Source organism: Drosophila gunungcola, assembly GCF_025200985.1.
Source record: "Drosophila gunungcola strain Sukarami chromosome 2R unlocalized genomic scaffold, Dgunungcola_SK_2 000020F, whole genome shotgun sequence".
Lineage (NCBI taxonomy): Eukaryota > Metazoa > Arthropoda > Insecta > Diptera > Drosophilidae > Drosophila > Drosophila gunungcola.
The window spans coordinates 618308-638313 of NW_026453174.1; the positions used below are offsets into that span (position 1 = coordinate 618308).

General features: G+C 42.5%; 6 protein-coding genes across 12 annotated transcripts; 3 read left to right on the forward strand and 3 right to left on the reverse strand.

Moving 5' to 3' along the window:
• Positions 1-70: 70 nt before the first annotated feature.
• Positions 71-1921, forward strand: LOC128256589 (activating signal cointegrator 1 complex subunit 1). The gene is made up of 5 exons (XM_052987062.1): positions 71-87; positions 321-537; positions 600-699; positions 760-1024; positions 1079-1921. Exons 2-5 carry the CDS (start codon positions 387-389, stop codon positions 1619-1621), a joined length of 1059 nt encoding a protein of 352 aa, XP_052843022.1. The 5' UTR covers positions 71-87; positions 321-386; the 3' UTR covers positions 1622-1921.
• Positions 1922-2290: 369 nt separating this feature from the next.
• Positions 2291-16039, reverse strand: LOC128256588 (lysophospholipid acyltransferase 6). Of its 2 annotated transcripts, none has more exons than XM_052987060.1 (7): positions 15672-16039; positions 6235-6458; positions 6013-6181; positions 5780-5950; positions 5107-5454; positions 4710-5042; positions 2291-4275 (listed from the first exon to the last, which is right to left on the reverse strand). In XM_052987060.1, the coding sequence occupies exons 1-7, from the start codon at positions 15765-15767 to the stop codon at positions 3451-3453; spliced, it is 2166 nt and encodes a 721-aa protein (XP_052843020.1). In that variant the 5' UTR covers positions 15768-16039; the 3' UTR covers positions 2291-3450. The 2 variants fall into 2 exon arrangements, with proteins under 2 accessions (XP_052843020.1, XP_052843021.1); XM_052987061.1 differs by lacking the exon at positions 15672-16039 and adding an exon at positions 6628-6784.
• Positions 7799-10606, reverse strand: LOC128256586 (proteoglycan 4). Its single transcript, XM_052987059.1, has 2 exons — positions 10347-10606; positions 7799-10290 (listed from the first exon to the last, which is right to left on the reverse strand). Exons 1-2 carry the CDS (start codon positions 10354-10356, stop codon positions 7907-7909), a joined length of 2394 nt encoding a protein of 797 aa, XP_052843019.1. The 5' UTR covers positions 10357-10606; the 3' UTR covers positions 7799-7906.
• Positions 16040-16476: 437 nt separating the features above from the next.
• On the forward strand, positions 16477-17061 carry LOC128256592 (cytochrome c oxidase subunit 7C, mitochondrial). Of its 2 annotated transcripts, none has more exons than XM_052987071.1 (3): positions 16477-16656; positions 16752-16898; positions 16961-17061. In XM_052987071.1, exons 1-2 carry the CDS (start codon positions 16573-16575, stop codon positions 16866-16868), a joined length of 201 nt encoding a protein of 66 aa, XP_052843031.1. In that variant the 5' UTR covers positions 16477-16572; the 3' UTR covers positions 16869-16898; positions 16961-17061. The 2 variants fall into 2 exon arrangements, with proteins under 2 accessions (XP_052843031.1, XP_052843030.1); XM_052987070.1 differs by having other exon boundaries at positions 16478-16656; positions 16752-16903.
• A 139-nt stretch (positions 17062-17200) lies between these two features.
• On the forward strand, positions 17201-18027 carry LOC128256591 (cytochrome c oxidase subunit 7C, mitochondrial). 5 transcript variants are annotated; one of them, XM_052987065.1, is made up of 4 exons: positions 17201-17474; positions 17520-17710; positions 17772-17899; positions 17955-18027. In XM_052987065.1, the coding sequence occupies exons 2-4, from the start codon at positions 17621-17623 to the stop codon at positions 17968-17970; spliced, it is 234 nt and encodes a 77-aa protein (XP_052843025.1). In that variant the 5' UTR covers positions 17201-17474; positions 17520-17620; the 3' UTR covers positions 17971-18027. The 5 variants fall into 5 exon arrangements, with proteins under 5 accessions (XP_052843025.1, XP_052843026.1, XP_052843027.1 ...); XM_052987066.1 differs by having other exon boundaries at positions 17359-17474; positions 17567-17710; XM_052987067.1 differs by having other exon boundaries at positions 17367-17474; positions 17591-17710.
• On the reverse strand, positions 17999-19470 carry LOC128256590 (protein seele). Its single transcript, XM_052987064.1, has 3 exons — positions 19111-19470; positions 18839-19006; positions 17999-18494 (listed from the first exon to the last, which is right to left on the reverse strand). The coding sequence occupies exons 1-3, from the start codon at positions 19193-19195 to the stop codon at positions 18178-18180; spliced, it is 570 nt and encodes a 189-aa protein (XP_052843024.1). The 5' UTR covers positions 19196-19470; the 3' UTR covers positions 17999-18177.
• Positions 19471-20006: the final 536 nt, after the last annotated feature.

Consider the following 20006-nt stretch of genomic DNA (forward strand, 5'->3'; position numbering starts at 1 on the left):
GCGAATGGTTTTCGTCGATCTGAGTACTAGGCTTTAAACTTAACTAATTCCTGGACATTGCTTGCATAATTGGACATTTTCCTATAAGTGGGGTTGATACTATTTGTTTAGTAAATAACCCTTCAATGTTCATTTAGCGAATTTCATAGCTTGAAAAATTGTAAAGAACTAATCATATTTTGTTTTCAATGTATTTAATACTCTTATCCTTAATTTTTAAATTCGGTTAACATTTGGTATTATTTTAGTATTACCAAAATAGCATATAATTGGCATTAGTGCATTTTTCGACATTGCCGGCTGGTTGTCTTTTCTTACAGATTCCAAGTAAAATTCGGGAGATCCCCGTGAATGCATGTCCTTACCTGATTCTTTTCTTTGTCATAATGAGTCGCGAAGTTCTATCTCCTCCTGTCCAAACGATGAGCCAAAACCGTCGCTATAGGGTTAACGTGGTGCACGAAGACTTCGGAGGAGACAAGTGGAACGGCCAAAATAATCGAGCTAAAGGAGCAAACGGGACCTACCAGGAGCCAGGTGAGTGGGTATTTGGTTCTGGGTTGACTCTGGGTTATCTATTATACATACTCTTCCCTCAGATCTTTATGGCGACGACGACGACGACGAGGATGACCCGGCTGCCAGCAACATTGAGGAGACACCAAATGGCGATTTCAAGCTTGCTCTTCACGTTCCCAAGTGGGTACCCGATTACTCCTAAAAACTTATGAATATCCCCGAAATACATATCCTTCCTAGATCATTCTATGGTGGCTTAATTGGCATGAAAGGCTCCACTAAGCGTCGCATCGAGGAGGAGACCAGGTGCGAGATCTATGTTCCACGTCAGAACGAGAAATCCAATGCCGTGATAGTCAGGGCCAAACAACGCAGCCAGGTGTGCGCTGCACTGCGTCAAATCCGCCACCTACTTGCCTCCCTGCGCAAGAAGATGAAACCCACCCACTTTTTGGCCGTAGCTCTGAACTCCGGCAAAGTCCAGGAGCATTATGTGGAGCTTAAGGTAGAGGGAAAATTCATGGAGAGTAAAACTCATACTAATACACTGTCTTTCCAGAAAAGCATTCTGGAGGCTCAGTTGCCGGGAATCGACGAGGAGCTGTTCATCTCGGAGCGCTGCATCCACCTCACCCTGGGTGTCTATGTGCTGCTAGACGACGACGAGCGCCAAAGGGCCCTCAATGAGTTGGAGTTTTGTCGTCAGTTTCTGGCTGACCTCAAAACCCCATTCGACGTGAAGGTCAAGGGCTTGGAGATTATGAACGACGATCCCAGCTCGACTCGCGTTCTATATGGTCGTATCGTGTCTCCGGACTTGCAGAAGTTCGCGGACAAGTGCCTGGCCCACTTCCAAACCACCGGCCTGTGTGCCACGGACAACAACGATCGTGAATCCATTAAGCTGCACATGACGCTGATGAACAACCGCTACCGCAAGGAGGCAATGAAGTCCGGGAACAGCTTTGATGCCCGCGAGATCCTCAAGCGCTTTGGGGACTTTGACTTCGGATCAGCGCAGTGCCAGGCCGTCCACCTGTGCGTCTTGAAATCGCGTGGGGAGGACGAATTTTACAAGATCTCGGGCAGTTTGGAGTTTTAAATCCATTTTTTTGTACAACTCTCCGATTTTTTTTTCATTTGTATAGAAGAGGATTGTACAAGATCATTTGCTAAATATCCAAATATGATTTTCGATTTGTGTACTAAAGGATTGTACAAGATCATTTACTAAATGCCCAACTATGTAACATATTCCAATAAACGTAATCAATTTTCTTCTAAAGAACAAAGTGGCACCTTTGTAATCAAATACAAAGTGCTGCATTTTAAATGGTCTACAAGATATGTGACAGTCTGGTGTTTTAAGAAACGACTCAATAAATATAACTACAACATATAACATTTATATTGTTGATATAATATCGTTACTTTTAATTGTAAGTGTAAAATAGCATTCAAGCATTATTACCATATGTATAAAGAAACCCTAAATCACCAAACAAAACAATAGGAATGACACCATTCTTTCGAAATAAATGTTATCACAAAATAATACACATATACGATTTATTTGTCGAATATCAATGCTCAAGTTGGTTTTGTATAAATGTTGCATATTGGACTGCATAACATCTTAGTGCCTTGTGCCTGTCAACAGGTTCTACTGGGTTTCCCACGCCAAAGTCTCCACAACCGAAACAAATGTGCGCCGAGGTTTCGCTTACGATTAAAGAGGTAAATACAAAAATATATCGTTCATATGTGAGGATTTGTGGCGAAATTGTATCGTTTATTGGAACTAACAAAATAATGGGTAAAACAAAAAAGGATATATATAAACTGCATGCTTACGAGCTACAGAGTAGGAAGCCACAAGTGGAGGACACGAACATTTACAAAAAGAGGTGTACCAGCTAAAAGGCCGGGTTGGGAAGAATATACATATAAAGTTGAAGCAAGCTGGACAATCCAGACACACTCGCGCGGTTGTACAAAAATTGGTTTAAATTGATTATCAAAAACAACTTCACGGCTTACTAACTAACTTTAACTACGCACGATTTGCTTGGCTTCTTGCTTTTTTGTTGCTTAGTACTTGTCAATAGCTTCAGTCTAAAGTTAAAATTTGGTTGACTCTTGTTTTTCGCGGTTTTTTGAAGAAGATATCATTGGTTCTACTACTTTTCACGTTACGCTGGCGATTCGTTATCGTTCCGTTTTTGGGCGGGATTTGAACTACAATAGTACTGATGTTGGAAAATTGTTTTAGTTTTTTGCACATAGACTATATGGTAAATATTTCAACATATGCAGGTTTACATACATATACTTATATGGATTAGTTTTCGATTAAAAGTCTTGAGTCAAACAGTGCGCTTCAAAGCGGCTGGAGTCTTCGTTTATCCAACTCGTTAGAAGGTATTTTAGATCCAATCATCTTGTTCAAGGTACTATTTGAAACACACTGTTCGCCTCGGACCGTGGGATCTTAACAAACAAACATCTACAAACGTACATAGATTTCATTTTAACAACAATTAGAGTTTGGTGCACATTTAGTTAACTTGAACAAAGGATTTGGCTGCTGATGAATATAATATTTATACTGAATATAAAAGTGAAACTAATTTATTAGTTGGCTAATCCGCCGCCCTGGACACTTACTTCAGTGTAAACAATCTGTGTACTTCAGGACTATCAACTAAAACACTCCGTTCGAAGCGAAACCAAAGTGTAAGCATGTGTGTAGTGTGCGAGTATCGTGTGCGTGTTGGATAAATCTCTTAGTTTAGTCATCAATCTGTCAATCAATCAATCAGTTGTGCAGCACCCATTTTTGGCCCTGGCCGCCGCCTCCAATCCCTGTCGTGGCACCTTCGCAATCGTTGCTTTGTTCGCTCTCCTCACACTTGCTGGTCGATAATGCCACTACTTTGCATGACCATTGCTAAGCACGGCCGGCACCGCCTGCTGCACCACCGCGTTGATCACCTCGATCTCCTTCTTCAGGAAGGCGGCGCCGTTCTCCTCGAGCGACGAATGGAGGTCGGCTGGAGCATTGCCAGGATCTGTGCCATTGTCATGGACAGAGGATATGTTGCGTTTGCGGAGACCGCCACCGGCCAAAGATTCCAAGGGAGCGCTGCCGGGCAGCTTCAGCTTGGGAAACTCGATGTCCCGCATCAGATCGTTCTTAAACTCCACAATGCCGCTGACGGTCTCGGTTACAGTCTTATCAATAAACTCCTCAATGTTCTTCGTCTCCGCCTCGATCTTCTCCTTCAGCTTGCTGGACAGCTGGTCCATCTCGCACTGGTCATGGGGCACGCTAACGGCGTCCCTGGCGCACCTGGGCATCGGCATCTTGTCCGGCTGTTGCTGCAGCAGCTGTGGGCGTGGTCGGGGGTTTACATTGTTCGGTTGCTCGTTTGGCTGTTGTTCGGTTGTGTTGTTGTGTAGTGCAGCAGCAGACGGCTGCTGGTGTGTTGGCGTGTTGACTTTACATTGAGCGTGCTTATCCTGCGCCCCATCCTCGTTGAGATCATTGCCAGCGGTCAAGGCTGCTGCTGCCGCAGTGGCCGGCAGTCCACTGGTCACCGACCCATCCTTGCCGGACGACAGCCGCACAGATCCGCTGCCGTTCGAGGAGCGAGCACTGCGGTCGCCGCGTATAAACTTGGGTAAAATAAATATGGTCACTAGTGAAATGATGTGAAGGCACAAATAAAATCTCAGGTACAATTTGATGCTGCCCTGTAAAGCGAAAACATGAAGTTGGTTATTAAATGATCTTTGAGAAAGTATAAGGTGAGTCGATTTTTGTTTTCGAAAATAAAATAATAAGAAACATCCTGCAAGTAATTAATGGAAAAGTGTTAGCTATTATTTCTAGATATCTAGGGGGATTAAAACAGGTCGACTACCTTAACAAAATGTACCAAAAAGCAATTGAATTTCCTTGTCGAATGGGCAATTTGTGACAAAACTAACGAATCTGGAGTAAGTTATTGTCTTTAGAAAAATAATCAAATTTTTATATGCAAATTCCAACATTGTTTAAAGTAAAATAAATGTTTTAAACAAGATTAAAATTTGAATATTGTTAGCTTTAAATTTGAATAGAATTGTTTCAACATATTTCTTATTCATTGAAAAAAAAAATCGACCGACTAGACGAGCAGACTTACCATAAATTCAAGCAGAACGAATGGGAATGTGGCGTAGCCCAGTACGACGCGTGTGATCATGCAGGTGAGAATGTCGTAGAACATTCGCGTGACCTGCGTGCTCTGGAAGCGATGGCGGAAGAGTCGCCGGCCGGTGCGCGCTGCCGTCACAACGACGGCCCCGGTGGCGAAGGTAAGGTAGTAGCCCGGATAGAAGCCGTGCCAGACGGCGCTGAGGGCGAAGGTGAGGAGCGTTCCGTACTGCTTGGGCACCCGCTCGTAGACAAGCGTTCGTAGCCAGCGGTTGGTGCCGCAGTTCCAGTTGTTGATCGCATCGCGCATGTTCGTTGAAAACTATCAAGATAACCACATGGTTGTTACAGATCTTCAACTATATTTCTATATATTAAATACACACCTCAAACGACAGCACATTTATGTTGGATATCAGGTCCCACTTGGGATTGCCATCCTTGTCGTAGCCGGTGAAGCCTAGGCCTGAGTTGTTGCAAATGGCATCCGCTAGGAGCCAGGCGTGATAATACTTAAAGCGTATGCAGGTGGTCGCCATCATGGCGTACCAGTACTTGTAGATCATGCTGGTGTTGTTCTGGAAGTCGTCCTCCTTCATGTCTTTCACTGGATATATTTTCACAAACTTCATGAATATGAAGGCGCACACCAGACTGCCAATCACTTTGCGTATCACCGCTTTAGTAGGCGAAGGCTCCAACACTACTTCTCTCTTGCTGTTCTCCAGATTACCCTGGCAAAAGATCATTTGGAATAAGTTGTTATTGATAGTATAGTAGAGTAAATACTGTATTTTTTAAAATAAAAAAATAATGCGGGTACACAAAGTTTCGTTATTTAATTTGTATTTTTGGTTACTGACGAATTCGAAATAAAATCAAAATAATTGAATTATAGGTATCATTATTATTATTAATAGTTCTTAACTTGTCTGCAATTTAAAAACATAAGCTTGTTGACCAAATACTAGTATTTAAAATGGGAATTAAGTCAAGTGCTCGCGTTGATGAAAATACTGCATTAGTTTTTAGTCACTCAGGTGACATTATTAAACTTACATTGCCTGGTGGACTGCTCAGCAGATTGTAGCCCTCCACGAACTCGATGTAGTCCTTGTAGAAAACCAGTGGACCGGCCAGAATGCTCTGGAAGTGCCAGACGTAGGAGAAGTACTCCAGGGCCGAGGGCATTTTACGAATGGCATGGTACTGCTGGGCTTTGGTCAGATCCTGTGAGACCAAGAATAATATTAGCTTCCTTTTTCAGAACAACTTTACAACTCCGCACTTACCTCATCCCGCCGCACGAAGCCATCGTGAATGCTGAAGGCCAGACTGGTCACCTTCTGGGTGATGATCATTAGGGGCCCGGTTATGTCCAGGGCATAGGATCCATAGTCGTAGAGTTGGCGCATCAGATGCACGCACAGGAGATAGCTCATGGCCACCAGCAGAACGGCTCTACAGTAAAAAATAATTAGTCAAAGGCTTTGGCATTACGGCTTAGTAATTACCTTTGGACGATGCGCGGATCCTGGGTACGGATGACGATGTAACATATTGCCGGCAATCCGGCAATGTGGATGGCCTGTTGGCCAAAGCAAAAGTAGCCAAAGGCCAGGCCAATCGAGAGGGCGAACGTGTGCCGCAGCTTGCTGGACACCTTCGATGGATGCAGCATGGACCGGAAGAGCGAGGCCAGGAAGAGAGCCGATATTTGGCAGATTAAGAAGTTTACCTGCAAGATAAGGGAAAATATTTTGAAAGGAATTAGACAAATACATTTCAATTCTTGGTATAAAATTTGTTTATATAATTAAACGAAGGAAATTAGGCATTCTCGACAAGTTTAACGCTTTTCTTTATTACTTTATAAAATGAATTAAAAGGCATCTGGTCATAAATACCCCTTTGTACTGTATTGCTGGAGGTCACCAGAGATCTTTGGACCCAACCGATAAAGCGAAGCACATGCAGCCGGCACGTGTCTTACTAGATTTGCAATTTTAATACGAGAGCAGCATCCCGCACTCATTGCCGTTCAGATCACCCATCGCCCATCAACCAGCGCCAGAGAATTGCGGCCACAAGTGCTTGTCAGCCATTGCACTTGATCATGGCGATCGCCGATCACGATCACGCGTTGTGATCAATGTTCGTTCTCCTCCACTTTAGCCGATCCCCAGTCCCAGTGGCCTTGGCTTCTATTCCGATGCAAATGTTTAGGAACCCCCAAACGAATCTCTGCAAAATATGGCCTTCCTTTGCCTGCTAATGTCATTGAAGATCGAGGGGTTTCGGTGTTATTTTCCGCTCGTTTGCTTTTCGCGCGAGCCCCGTGCCAATGAATAAGCAATGAGGGGGCCCCAAATTAGACCGGGTGAGTTCCCCCCTTTAAGTGCCGTTAAATTGATATCAATTGCCCGTCGTTTTCCACTTGATTCCCATTCCCTGAAACGCATTTTAAACTGTCCTCGATAATGTGCGATAAGAATAGGTCTTGGGTGGGAACGAAATCAGACCGCACCTATTCTGGGGTTATTCGTGGACAGCATAAACATCGAAAGCGGATGCGACTACTGTGGGTTCGAGCCACTCTTATCACTTATCATGCCGAAGCAATTACGAATTGTTTGCCGCGCATTCACACACACAAAGTTGGATTATATTTAAACAGCAGTAATCGTGCACAACTACAGACTGCAATCGGCAGAAATGAAATCAAATACTTAATCGGCTAAATGTAATCACATTCATTAATTAACAATTTGATTGCCACAAGTGTGTAAAGTCAATGACCTAATTTTAGAATTAGCACAGTTTATATCATGCGCAATTCGCCTGTATTATATTGTTCTTTTCCTTTAAGTACTTATATTATGAGACTATAGTGTTTGACGTACGATCACCTCTGTGACCAAAATGAGCTATAACTGGTTGGGAATTTTGCAAAATCGGTAAATCGTATAAAATTCAAGCAATAACAATTTATTTTCTGATTTGGATTTCAATTGCTCTGTAAGACTACCCGAAGCATCCAACAGAGATCCTTTGATTCTCCAGAAAAGATATTCTTGGTTGTGATTTTTATGCTGTTTATTGAGTAGGTGGTTACTGTTGGTTACGGATACAAGTTGCAATACAAGCTCTGGCCTCATTCCAGTTGAGTCAAGGTGGCTAAGTGCATCAGTTGCGCTGGGCAGGGCAGTTCAGAACCTCGCTGCGAGGAAGGCACTCTGCAGCCTCCGAATCGTACCAGAGTCCGGGACGACACTTGCGGAGCAGGCGGCGACCGGCGCGGCACTCATAATACCTCCTGCAATGGTTCGGATCCTGGACAATACTACCCTCCGCGCGGCCAACGCACATGGCACTGGTTCCGATCGGGATGTTAGCTTTTGTGGTGCTGCTGGCATCAGCAAGGAGATCCCTATCTGGCTTGGGGTTCAGCTCACCCACAACACCTTCATCACGCTGTTTGTCGGCAGAACCGCAGGCCGGTGTGGTTGTCTCCTCGCAAGGTGGAGCAGAAGTTGTAGTGGGATTGCAGGGAGGTGGGGGTGGAGGTGGGGTGGTTGTACTCTTACAGGGAGCGGCCGTTGTGGTTGGAGTCGTGATTTCACAAGGTGCTGTCGTGGATTCGGGAGTCGGTTTGGTAGTCGTTGGTTTGGGAGTCGTTGGTTTGCGAGTCGTTGGTTTGGGAGTCGTTAGTTTGGGAGTCGTTAGTTTGGGAGTCGTTGGTTTGGGAGTCGTTGGTTTGGGGGTCGTCGATTTAGGTGTAGTTGATTCGGGAGTCGTTGGCTCACAGGGTGGCTGTTGAGAAGGAGTCGTTGGTTCTGGAGTCGTTGGTTCGGGAGTCGTTGGTTTGGGAGTCGTTGGTTTGGGAGTCGTTGGTTTGGGAGTCGTTGGTTTGGGAGTCGTTGGTTTGGGAGTCGTTGGTTCGGGAGTCGTTGGTTCTGGAGTCGTTGGTTCGGGAGTCGTTAGTTCGGGAGTCGTTGGTTTGGGAGTCGTTGGCTCACAGGGTGGCTGTTGGGAAGGAGTCGATGGTTCTGGAGTCGTTGGTTCTGGAGTCGATGGTTCTGGAGTCGATGGTTCTGGAGTCGTTGGTTCTGGAGTCGATGGTTCTGGAGTCGTTGGTTCGGGAGTCGTTGGTTCGGGAGTCGTTAGTTCGGGAGTCGTTGGTTTGGGAGTCGTTGGCTCACAGGGTGGCTGTTGGGAAGGAGTCGATGGTTCTGGAGTCGTTGGTTCTGGAGTCGATGGTTCTGGAGTCGTTGGTTCGGGAGTCGTTGGTTCGGGAGTCGTTGGCTCACAGGGTGGCTGTTGGGAAGGAGTCGTTGGTTCGGGAGTCGTTGGTTCTGGAGTCGTTGGTTCGGGAGTCGTTGGTTCGGGAGTCGTTGGTTCGGGAGTCGTTGGTTCTGGAGTCGTTGGTTTGGGAGTCGTTGGTTCGGGAGTCGTTGTTTCGGGAGTAGTTGGCTCACAGGGTGGCTGTTGGGAAGGAGTCGATGGTTCTGGAGTCGTTGGTTCTGGAGTCGTTGGTTCTGGAGTCGTTGGTTCTGGAGTCGTTGGTTCTGGAGTCGTTGGTTCTGGAGTCGTTGGTTCGGGAGTCGTTGGTTCGGGAGTCGTTGGTTCGGGAGTCGTTGGTTCGGGAGTCGTTGGCTTGGGAGTCGTTGGTTCGGGAGTCGTTGGTTCGGGAGTCGTTGGTTCGGGAGTCGTTGGTTCGGGAGTCGTTGGTTCGGGAGTCGTTAGTTCGGGAGTCGTTAGTTCGGGAGTCGTTGGTTTGGGAGTCGTTGGTTCGGGAGTCGTTGTTTCGGGAGTAGTTGGCTCACAGGGTGGCTGTTGGGAAGGAGTCGATGGTTCTGGAGTCGTTGGTTCTGGAGTCGTTGGTTCTGGAGTCGTTGGTTCGGGAGTCGTTGGTTCGGGAGTCGTTGGTTCGGGAGTCGTTGGTTCGGGAGTCGTTGGCTTGGGAGTCGTTGGTTCGGGAGTCGTTGGTTCGGGAGTCGTTGGTTCGGGAGTCGTTGGTTCGGGAGTCGTTGGTTCGGGAGTCGTTGTTTCGGGAGTAGTTGGCTCACAGGGTGGCTGTTGGGAAGGAGTCGATGGTTCTGGAGTCGTTGGTTCTGGAGTCGTTGGTTCGGGAGTCGTTGGTTCGGGAGTCGTTGCTTCGGGAGTAGTTGGCTCACAGGGTGGCTGTTGGGAAGGAGTCGATGGTTCTGGAGTCGTTGGTTCTGGAGTCGTTGGTTCGGGAGTCGTTGGTTCGGGAGTCGTTGGTTCGGGAGACGTTAGTTCGGGAGTCGTTGGTTTGGGAGTCGTTGGTTTGGGAGTCGTTGGTTTGGGAGTCGTTGGTTCGGTAGTCGTTGGTTCTGGAGCCTCAGTGGTCGTTGTTGGGGCACACGTTGTTGTTGTTGTTGTTGTCGTGGTAACCTCCTCGCAGCGTGGAGTGGTCGTTTCACAGGGAGGCCTTGTGGTTGTGTCCTGGCACGGCCTTGGAGATTCTGGTTTTGGCCTGTTGATTCTGCGGGCAGATCCGGCGCTGATAGCGACAGATGCCACGAGGGCCAAAAGGAAAAGACTTGCTAAAACGGGAAACTTTAGCTTAAAATGCTCTTAAATTCTGCAACGGGACACTTACACAGATTCATCGAATGTTTTGGGCAGCGCAAAAGGATAACTAACTGCTGCTGGCTACTTTACCGCTTTCGCTTCGGTGCTCTGACGACTGACCCACTTGCAGCTTCTTTTTATAGCCATAGCGTAAAAAGAGTGCAATGTTCTAGGCTACCGGGTTACAAGTAAGTTACCGCATTTTCCTGATAACTTCTGACCAATTTGCAAAGTGCAGACAGGAAAATATGTTCTATTCCAGTTATTTAATATATCTACATCGCAACCATTTGGAACCGTGGCACAAAAAACACTATTCTTGTATAATTTTTTTTTGTATAAAACTTTGATTTTCAAATAATTTGTCGATCGGTTTAAGTTTTATTTGATCCAAACATTTCCCATCCTTAATTTTAAAGCTATTGCAAAACAAATAATTAAAAGAATTACGCAGTTGTAACGCAATGTACTTAAATTTCTCTTTCTGCGGACTATCTTTACATGTTTTGAAGCAACTCAGAAGTTTCGTTGTCGAATTTCATAATGGAAAGTCGCACTTCTGCCTTTTGCCGATAACGATATTCATATATATATATATCTATAGATACTCGTACATTATCTGCCTTTGTATATCGGAAGTAGCACCCACAAAGGGGCCACGTCTCCCAAGGTTCTCACGCTATGGGTCAAAAATAAAGGCGACCCTGACGCGATTTCCGATAGCCAGTGATAAGTCGGGCAGAACAATAAAGTCCGGCAATGCACAATGCGGTTATACTTCTAACATAAGATTATTCGATTTAGGTTTTCGAATCACGCTGGTAAAAAGAACAGGCATCGAGCCACCAGTTTTCCCATTTGGACGCATGTTGTAATCATCATCCGAATACCTCATGCGCAATAAGTGGGTTCGCATTGCTGCTGGCCAAAACCGGTTCTCTGTTGCCTCAGCACAATCAGTATGGCTAAAACACAAGCGCAGAGCGGCCTCAACCAAAAGAAAATCTTGCCCAAGAATTATGGTTCAGGCAAAGCTGGAGCTCTAACACAAAAAGGGCAACAAGTGGGTGTTTTGCTACTTGTTGGCATTGAACAAAGAAAATGTACACTGTATACATATATATAGTATATTTATTCAAATCTAAAAAACATTATCACATATCATATCAAATTACTCTTTAAATTTGGGTATTAATTTTTATTCCAATGCTGGAGCTCAGCACAAGCATGCGGAAAAGGGCAAATATTCTTTCTAGCTTTTGTTTTAGGTTGGACGATGAGAAAAGGTCTTGGCTGCCCAAGCTCAAAATTTACTTGTAATTACGTACACACACTAAGGGTTTCTGTGGGGACCTCGATTAAAAAACTCATGTCTCTGCAATGCGCTCAAGGTAAAATAATTAAATCGAGCATAAATTCAGGTGTGCAGCTTGGCGACCTATCGAATTTCAGAGCAGGCAGTCACAAAGCCACAATGCGAATTCCAATTACCAAGTGTGCTTCCCTTCGAGCATCCTGCAATGCACGCTACGTGCACCAAATGAACAAGGCTATGATTGTCTATTGGTAGCGCAAACAGTTTAAAGTCAAATATGTGGACCCAGCCCTTCATCTCCCCTTCAGGCGCATTGTTTGCGTTGTTATGAGGAGATAGCTGCCTGCATGTCATGATAAAATGTTGCCATGGTTCCGGCCAGCAACAAAGCAATATGGCTTTGCAGCGCAAGCAATTTGTGGGTCCTCATCTGCCATTGTTCGCTGGGATTTCTTAGTTACGAGCTGGGCTTAAGTTTCTTAACTTGGCCCTCACTTCATCCAGAAGATGTGACATTAAGATTTAAGATGTTGTCTCATAAAAGCTATTACATTTTGTAATATCATAAACAAATTACTATAATCATATTTAAAAATGAAATATGAATGTACAGTGTTAGACTAAAACTAAAATATTTTGTTTCTGTTACTAGTTCAACTTGTGCACAATGCATATAGTTATTTGGAAAGACCCAAATATCAAAAGCTTTATGGCAAATTAATATCTAGTCTTGTTATTCAAAGCAGTTGGGTAAAATACACGTTTTTTTGGCTAGTGGAAAATACAAAAACGCATTTAAGGTGTAGCTTTCTTCCAACAAATTCACTGTGTGAAGAAGGGATAGATACTCATCAATCAACTGGGCTGTGGACTGACTCAATCAGAAATGCAAACAATCATGTGTATGACTAAACCACGTGCAAATGCAAATGGAAACAAATCATAAATCATTTGATTAATACGCCGCATTGCCGAATATATTTAAGTAGTATAGCGGAATTTGGCTAGAAAGAGATCAAAAAGGGAAACAGGGGTGGCAAAAGGAAAACCGAAAAAAGTGGCGTGATCACTATAAATAAAACAATAAAAGAACCGCCAAGAGATATACCCAAGCTATAAGCGAACGCACGATAAAAGCAAAAGTCAAAACAAAGACCAATTGCGAAATGAGTTAAGAATGCAGAGATATGGAAATCGTTTGAGAAACGGCCAAACAAAACAAACGGAAAAAAACGAAAGTAATTAATTCCAGATGATTACTTCACCATAAATCATCTCCGAGTTATTGTGCATCATATATACCCATCACAATGTAAATTGAAGGGTATGGCAACAACCGTTAGAGGCGCCAAACAGCTGTCAAAATCAGAAAACATAGCGAAGAGAGCGCAAAACAGACGACAAAAACAACAGCAACGAGTTCAAACAACTGCGGCACCCCAAACTCAAGGTCACAGTTATAATAATAACATCATACAATGCATGTTGGGGTGGCGGAGAAAGCAGGGAGCGCAACAATTGGCATTGCTTTCGCTTTATCTCCATGTATACTAGTCCATTTTTATTGTCTTGGCATGCACTGCAATTCAATTGATATTTTTTGGCCATACACTGTCTTTATTCGCCTTTTACCCTTTTCTTAATTCCGATATCATCGCACGAACCGGTTAAAAACATCCACGGCAACGCAAATGTTGGGAAATACGTACACAATATTATTAAATGTATGTATACTCCAGTACAAAAAAAACAAGCACCACAGCGATGAGTTGTTTATTGATGTTTATTAATAAAATTATCGTACCACATAGTACGACAGCGGTGGCGTTATTATTAACGGGTTCTTGCAAAATAAAGTTAAGTAATGCATAAAAATTTATAAATTGATACCTTCATAATGATCACTTAACTGATCAATGGATCAATTTGTACAACGATTTTACCAAAATTGTATATGTGATAATATAAAAAATTGTTTGGAATTGGGCCAGTGGTATTATTATATAGACTTCGAGTGTGTCGTGAGTGACAGTGTGGGAGGCGAACTCAAGATTCCGAGAGCAGAGCAAACTGTTGAGAATGAACCGCAACTGACCGGCAGGGACTGCATCTGGCTATTAACGCCTCCCGCGATCCTATTGAGTACTTTAAACTATTTAAGTTCTATATAGATGCCTTGAACATGGAGCAATTGGCCAATTCACCGCCATTTGCGCAGTTGCGTGCTACGGCCTTCGCAGCGAATTAGCGTAGTAAAATGAATAAAGCGAATACAATATAAGGCGCAGCCGATTTCCAAAATAACGTCGCCCACCCACAAAACCCCATTACCAAGTACAGTAAACACTGTTTTTAAAGAACTTTTTTTTATTATTGTATGTATTAATAGTGATTGTCTCGGATATAAAGCAAAAGCACCTTTCGTAAAAAGGCTATCATAACCCTAACTATAAAACTTTTGAGAAGAGAATTACCATTGCTTTGTTTTTGTAAAAGTATTTTTTTTTCCAGCCATGACATTTTCATTCCAATCAAATATTGCCTATAAAAGCATTTTATATATTTTGGTTGACAAATCGAGCATTTACTGTCTTTCTGTTTTGAAGACCGACTGACTCATGCGGTCAATATCAGCTGAGTAAAAACAACAAGAATACGGCTAACCAATACATAGCCAAGCTGTTGATATTTGTTTGCAAACAAAAGAAGCGCTAAAAATTCAATTATATTCAATGGAGAGCGGGAATAAGAAATATGTGTGTGTGTTTAGTTGGAGCCAAGTCAGTCAAATTGAATTTCGCATAGCTCTTGATAAAGACAATTGCCAGATAGCTGAATTAACACTGCTTTTCTTGCTTTCAGTGTGCCAGTGTGTGTGTGTGTGAGTGTGCCTTACATCGGATGTTGGCATTAGGTCATCGGAATTGAAAAATATGACGATTACGTACGTGTATGTCACTTGATTTGGGCCAGAAAATGCCTCCGTATGAATCACATTTGTATATTTTTATTTGTATATGCCAACTGCAGTTATGCAAATTACATTGCGGCAAACGAACGGGGCATAAATAGGGGGTAATGAGATGTAAAAGGAGAGGCATTAAGTGTGCCTGTGTGACACTCTCTGTGAAGAGATTAATCACCACCCCTTTCACCTCACCCCACTATTAAGTGATGCAAAACATTTTAAATCTAGCGAAATCAACGGTGCGTCAGTCACAATAGTAATTTCAAAATTTTACGCTAGACAGCTCGTGGCATGGAAAATTCCACTGTTAATTCTTGCCAACTGATAAGCTCTTCACATTCAAGTTGTCTTAACAGAATTATAATATATAAAAACTAAAAATTTGGTATAGTGTAAGTTACATGCAAAAATTCGATTAGCTGCCAAAAGTGGCGAACGTCTCTAACGTTATAAAACCTGCAGTACAGTGTGTGCTGACTATTAAGGATCTGAGACTACATTTAAAGAATACAAACAATAAAATTAAGCATTTCTTTTGGTTAAACTTTGCTTAAATTGATAGAAAAAATATAAAGTGTTTGTTTTAATAACACTGCCTAAAAAAAAAGGTTTAACAATTTAAGTGTGCCGCACGGTTGTCTTTTAAATTGAAATTTAAGAAACTTGATATATAAACATTAGTCATTATCATAAATCGTAATTCTTAAGTAAACAAAAACAATTTGTAACAGGCTCACTCTAAAGATTGTTTACTGTTAACGGGAGCTTTGTTTGGGTAACCGGCAATAGAATTTATTTACCCAACGGTTGCCAGGTAAATGTAGTATATTTCCCAGAAAAATATTCATTTCCTGCCAAGGGAAATCCCCTCTATGTCCTTCAAGAAATGCACTATTCTTAAGAAGAGAGATTTCTAAAGCGGCCTTTATCCCGTATGATTAGCACACATACAGGCACACAAACCTGCGTATACACACGCACACGTGCACACGCCCGTTTCAAAAAGAGAAGGTGGGGGGATTAAACAGAACCAGAATCCAGGGAGTTTTGGAGTTAATAGTATTACTTACCAAGTCGACCGAGAGCCCCACCATATCCGCCAGCCAGGCGAAGGACCGGCTGCCGTTGTAGCAGTCATTGTCAACGAATTTCGGCGGTTCTAGCATTTTGCTGTACGTTTTCTTTATCCGTTCTTTTCTGTTGCGTTGTTGTTGCTGTCGGATGGTTGTTCCGATTTCAGCGCATCATTGAGAAAACTCCGCGATTCACGTACACTTTTCCGGTTTTCCCGGGCTCCGCCGAACGAACGAGTAACCCAAGTGGGCGCGCGGGACGGTCACTTATAATTTTGTGCAATAATTTGGAAGTGTTTGGCTGTTCAAATCGGATCTCTCGTGTCCGTGCGTATAAATGAAATATTCGAAACGCAATAGAGATGGGCGCTCGGAGTGTTCTGTATGCCCAGCGATGGCACTCGCAGCCGATAGTTTGTCATTAACAGAACCTGTTAAGCGCATGCCGTATATTTATCGACGATTGGGAACTATTTTTCGTTCAAACTTAAAAATTATGAAATACATGATGTTTATGTCGAAAGTAGTCAAATTTAGATATTTTATATTTTTGCGTTTTCTGACTCGCAAAGTTCGCTCTTATGCATTTAGATATAAAACAATCTATGTTTTATTATCACAAAAAACAATTATAAAACGTTTACAATAGATTTTTTTGCATTCGTTTTAAATATGTAATATCGGCCGTTATTAAGAATAGCTTGAGTTCAAACATTCGAATAAATTTTGATATTTTTAGTTGGTTCGGATATTTACTAACTATGTTAACACAATCACTGTTAACGCCCTGTATTAGCAGAGTTGCATAAATCTATCGGTCAGCTGTCATCTCTATTTCGCGAACCAACTGCGAACTCTACTTTTCTGGAATTATTATTGAAATAAACCAAATTGCAAAATGTTGGGCCGCAGCAGTGTGATTGCACGCAACTTCTCCCAGTCGATGGTTCGCTTCAGCGGACACGGCGGAGTTCCCGGCGAGGTGGGTCTCGGAAAATCTGCATTACGGACAATGCGTTACATAATGTTCGCGATGGAAAATCAATCATAACACCGGAAAAACTGTTTTCATTGCAGAACCTGCCTTTTGGACTGACCAACAAGTACAGGATCACCGCCCTGTTCACCATCGGCTGTGTTTTGGGCTTCGGATCGCCCTTCCTGATCGTCAGACACCAGCTGCTCAAGAAGTAAGGTGCTCCCCAGGCGACAGCAACAACAAATGTAAGGTTAGTTTATTGCTTTTCACATTTTTGCCTTTTTCCATTAAATGTTTCGTTTTTCAGATGTAGCGTTATCTGCTGAGGCAGCCGGTAGGCAATTTCAGTGTGTTACAGCTTAAATTTAAGTGAGAAGTGGAAACGAAATAAAGTTACCCCTAACCGTAGACCCAAACGTGTGGATATTTTCATTCAAAAATATGGAATAGGCGATTCAAATGCCTTGAATAATTGATATTTTACACTTCTTGGTTAGAATTGGCAACCATGGTTAAGCTAGCAATTCGCAATTAGATCATAGATCGACTCGAAATGATCATAGATCTACTCGAAATAGTTCAAGTAAGTCTTGTTGTTAAATAGATAATATCTACCTGATATGTTTATAGATTAAAATCAAAGAATCAATACTTTTAAATAACAAGCCTCTTGAAAAAAAGAAGGGCCAATTGTAAAAATTCTATTTATTTAGTAGGCTATAAATATACTTCAAAAATTTTCATTGAGTAGTTGCAAAATACGGATAAACATCTCATTGGCAAGCTATCAAGTAACATAATATTATAGTCTCCAAAAGCTGGTAAGAATTGTATTCATGTAGTAGGCTATAATTATATTTCAATAGTTGTCATTCTGTGGCTACAAAATACGGATTTACTTCTCGTTCTCAAGCTATCAAGTAACATAATATTTCAGATTCGAAAATCTGTTACTTAAAATTAAGTTATGTGGTCTACATTGCGTAAACCCGTTGCCAAGTTCTGCAAGCCCCTAAAGCGCCATGGACACGGATATTCAGGCGGTTGTCCTGGTGCGGTAATTAAACCGAGTATTTACCGGGAACTACTGATCTTAGGGCTATGACTATCTTTCCTAGAATTTGCCCTTTGGCTTGGACAGCCCCATGCGCTTCACAGTGTGTTACCTGATTGCAGGAATCGTGGGCTTTGGAGCTCCGTTTCTTGTTATTCGTCACCAGATGCTGCGCAATGTGACTGATGATCCGTGAGTACCAGCAGAGGAGTCCGAATATCATTTTATCAAAATGTTTGCTTTACAGAAAAGAAGAGGAATAACGCAATTATGATATAAAACTCTCGTTAATAAAGTATTAAGGGGCATTGCACATGGAATTTATTGTCGTATCTACTTGTTAACAATTGGCTTGGTGGTTTTCTTTTACTTTAGCTAAACATAATTTTCGTTCGAAAGATCAGTACAAAGACCGGCACTGGCGGCGATCAAGGAAATTCGTTAATTGACTAGGCTATCACAGGGACAAGCTACAGCTCCTCCTTGCCATCGAAGTCGTACTCCTCCTGGACGGGCGATTCATCGCAGTACCTGGCCTGCTCCGAGCAGATCTTGATGTCCAGATCGTCGCCGAGCTCTTCGGCCTGGAAGGCCTTCACGAAGATCTCGTCGTTGTCCTCCAGAACCTCGTTGCAGAAGTGGCCCAGACTTTTGTTGAGGTCACCATCTTGCACAAAGTCCACCAGGGAGGAGTCGGGATTCATCTGGCCATTGATGATCATCTTCAGGAGAGTGAATTTACCATTGCTCTTGTATGTGGCCTTCAGGTAGTCGTCCATTTTTTCACCTATAAAAGGAAAGGTTATTAAGAATGGTTTTTAAAAGGGGTTATAAAAGGCTAGCGATTTGTAAAACAAATTATTCAAACTAATGTAATCAATAAGTAATTCGATTACCATACAAATTGGTCGCTTCAATAATGTTTGCCTGGCTTATAAGTAGTCCTGTTATTGAAGAAGATGTTTATTGCTTATTGAATTTTAATAATTATCATACGGCACAGTAAAGTGTACCCGTTAAATTTCTAGTTCTAATGTGAACATGGAGCGTATACTTGATTTAGTTTGTTCTACAATTGTCCTCATTATTACTACACCAATTTAAGCCGACCCAGAAATTAATTATACTCACAGATTTTCTCCATCAGTTCGGTGAGGAACATCTCAGACTTGACCAGGCGCACCTTCTTGCTGATCGAGTTTCCCTGGGCATCCAGGCGGAAGCCACTGACATCGGCCATCTTGTGGGAGTCCTCCTTGGCAATGGCCTCCTCCAGCTCCGTCACCACGGCCTTGCACACTGTAATTAATAGAGTTCCAATTATCACACATGGGGGCCAGGGTCAACAAGTGTACAGCCGCCTGTTGCTGATTTTTCTATTTTTTTTTTGTTGTTGTCCTTACCATGACACTTGACCTCGCGGGATGTGAAGCTGTATCCTTGGGCCAGGGCCAGCAGGCCGAACAGGATTAGCGCCTTGGTCAGCATATTTCGTGATAATTGATTATTAATTCAAAGCGTGGAAATTAATTGCAGCCACCACGTCAGCACAAGCGCGTTCGGTTTGAAAGTGCGGCGTTGATAAGTCGTGTGCTGTATTTACGATGACTTAAGAGCGACGTGGTTCTGGTTCTTAATGCTCTTTTGCGATAAGTGTAGAATTCTACTTAATTTATGCCAAGGATGAGGCGGCGGGGGGCGGTGGGTGCAGGTCAGTTGTCACTATGATTCAAGTAAATATTACTAAGAAACCTTTTGCTTAAATGTGTATATCGATAAAAAGTCACTTGAAATTCTAAAATATTTTTAAGGTGACCATCTCTACAGTTTTCATTGCGAGTTTTTGAAAAAAGATATATTTTTAACCAATCACATATATAAGTTTGTATTATTTTTAAAACATTTTTCCAATATTTGAAACATAGTTAGTATAATAACAATATAATAACACTTGATAATATAAAAATTTGAAGTTAGGTTGTTAGATACAATTGTTTTTTTTTTTGTAATTTTAATAATTTACGTTCCTTTTTAAATATTGCTTGCTAAGTATTAATTTGATCAAATATTATTAATAAAATAATGCATTCATTAATTTTTTTAGGTCAACATTTTTGACGATACCTAAAAAGTACTAAGTAGCGCGCGAAATTCAAATTTACTTTTTCCCAGCATCAACAAAAAGAACTCAAAAGTAGAACAATTTTTGGGAGAGCTGCACTATATTCGACTGGGGTTTTCTCTTAGCTCTGGATCGAGAACGTCTGCCACTTAAGATTATATAGCGAGCTGATAACTG